Source organism: Orycteropus afer, unplaced genomic scaffold (genome assembly GCF_000298275.1).
Source record: "Orycteropus afer afer isolate SDZICR_OR568_19922 unplaced genomic scaffold, OryAfe1.0 scaffold00142, whole genome shotgun sequence".
In the NCBI taxonomy this organism is placed as follows: domain Eukaryota; kingdom Metazoa; phylum Chordata; class Mammalia; order Tubulidentata; family Orycteropodidae; genus Orycteropus; species Orycteropus afer.
Window position 1 is genome coordinate 3120545 of NW_006921729.1, and position 1465 is coordinate 3122009.

General features: G+C 43.3%; 1 protein-coding gene across 1 annotated transcript in view; it reads left to right on the top strand.

Annotated features, from left to right (window-relative positions):
• OXSR1 (oxidative stress responsive kinase 1) overlaps positions 1-1465 on the top strand; it is a 215762-nt gene that overhangs the window by 51735 nt on the left and 162562 nt on the right. Inside the window, exon 2 of the mRNA XM_007945706.1 lies at positions 1265-1377. Within this exon, the coding sequence (XP_007943897.1) occupies positions 1265-1377 (113 nt within the window). The remainder of the gene's footprint in view (positions 1-1264; positions 1378-1465) is intronic.

Genomic DNA, 1465 nt, shown 5'->3' on the forward strand with positions numbered 1-1465 from the left:
AACAACACAACAAAGTCCTGATGTCTCTCGTTAGTTTACCATTTTCTTTATATTGTCCAGTCCTTTTATGATTGTCTGTAGAATTATTTCTAGGGTATTATACTTAGAACCATGGAGCTCTGGTGGTATAGTGGTTAAAGCTTTTGGCTGCTAACGAGAAGGTCAGTGGTTCGAACTGACTAGCCACTGTATGGGAGAAAGATGAGGTGGTCTGCTTCCGTGAAGATAGACAGCCTTGGAAACCCTGTAGAGCAGTTCTACTCTGTCCTGTAGGGTTGCTGTGAGTCGGAATTCACTCGGTGGCAGTGAATTGGTTGGTTGTAAGTACCAAGTCAAAAAGCAAACCCAATGCCAGAGAGTTGATTCCAACCCATAGCGACCCTGTAAGACCACAGCAGAATTGCCCCATAGGGTTTCCAAGGCTGTAAATTTTTAAGGAAACAGACTGCCTCATCTTTCTCCTGTGGAGTGCTAGTGGATTGGAGCTGCTGACCTTTTGGTTAGCAGCCAAATGCTTTAACCACTGTACCACCAGAGCTCCTTCTTACTTGTACTTAAACGAACAAAAACCCAAACACACTACTGTGGAGTTAGTTCCGACTCATAGTGACCCCTACTTGGCTTTCTGAGGCGGTATCACTACAGAAGTAGATTGCCTATCCTTCCTTCCGAGGAGTGGCTGGCGGGTGTGAACCACCAACCTTCTGGTTAGCAGTCAAATGCCTTAGGTACTATGCCACCAGAGCTCCTTAGAAGGCCCCCAAAAATCCAAACCACTGTTGTTCAGTCAATCCTGACTCATAGATACTCTGTAGGACAGAGTAGAATTGTCCCATTGGGTGTCTAAGAGCATGTATCTTTATAGGAGCAGACTGTCACATCTTTTCCCTGCAGAGGAATGGGGAATCACACCACTCCCTCTCCATTACAAGCTGAGCCCTTAAACACTGTACCACCAGTACTCCTGTACTTAGAGGAGAGGAGCAGGGAATTGTAAGCCTGTGCTGTCTTGTCCTAGGACCAGAACCCTAACAATTTTATTTTTTTTTCCCCCTCCATCCACTGGTATTTATTGGCAAATCTATGAAATGGTCAAGGCTTTTGCTCTTGCTGACATCCTGCTCTGTAGGGTGTTCCTCTGCATCTGTTGATCAGTATAGGAACAAAATTAGGATTCCTCTTATGTTTACGTTGTATGGAAAGTAGAAATGTCATATTTATTTTACCTATTTGTCCATTTATTTATTTTTTTGTTTATTTTTAGGGAGTGGAGCAACTGCTGTGGTCCAAGCAGCGTATTGTGCCCCTAAGAAGGAGAAAGTGGCAATCAAACGGATAAACCTTGAGAAATGTCAGACCAGCATGGATGAACTCCTGGTATGCACATCTCTGATTTTTTTTGTGGAGAGATACACTCCTGTATATTCATATTAGGGTGGAACTAATGAAGTTTTTGATTATTATT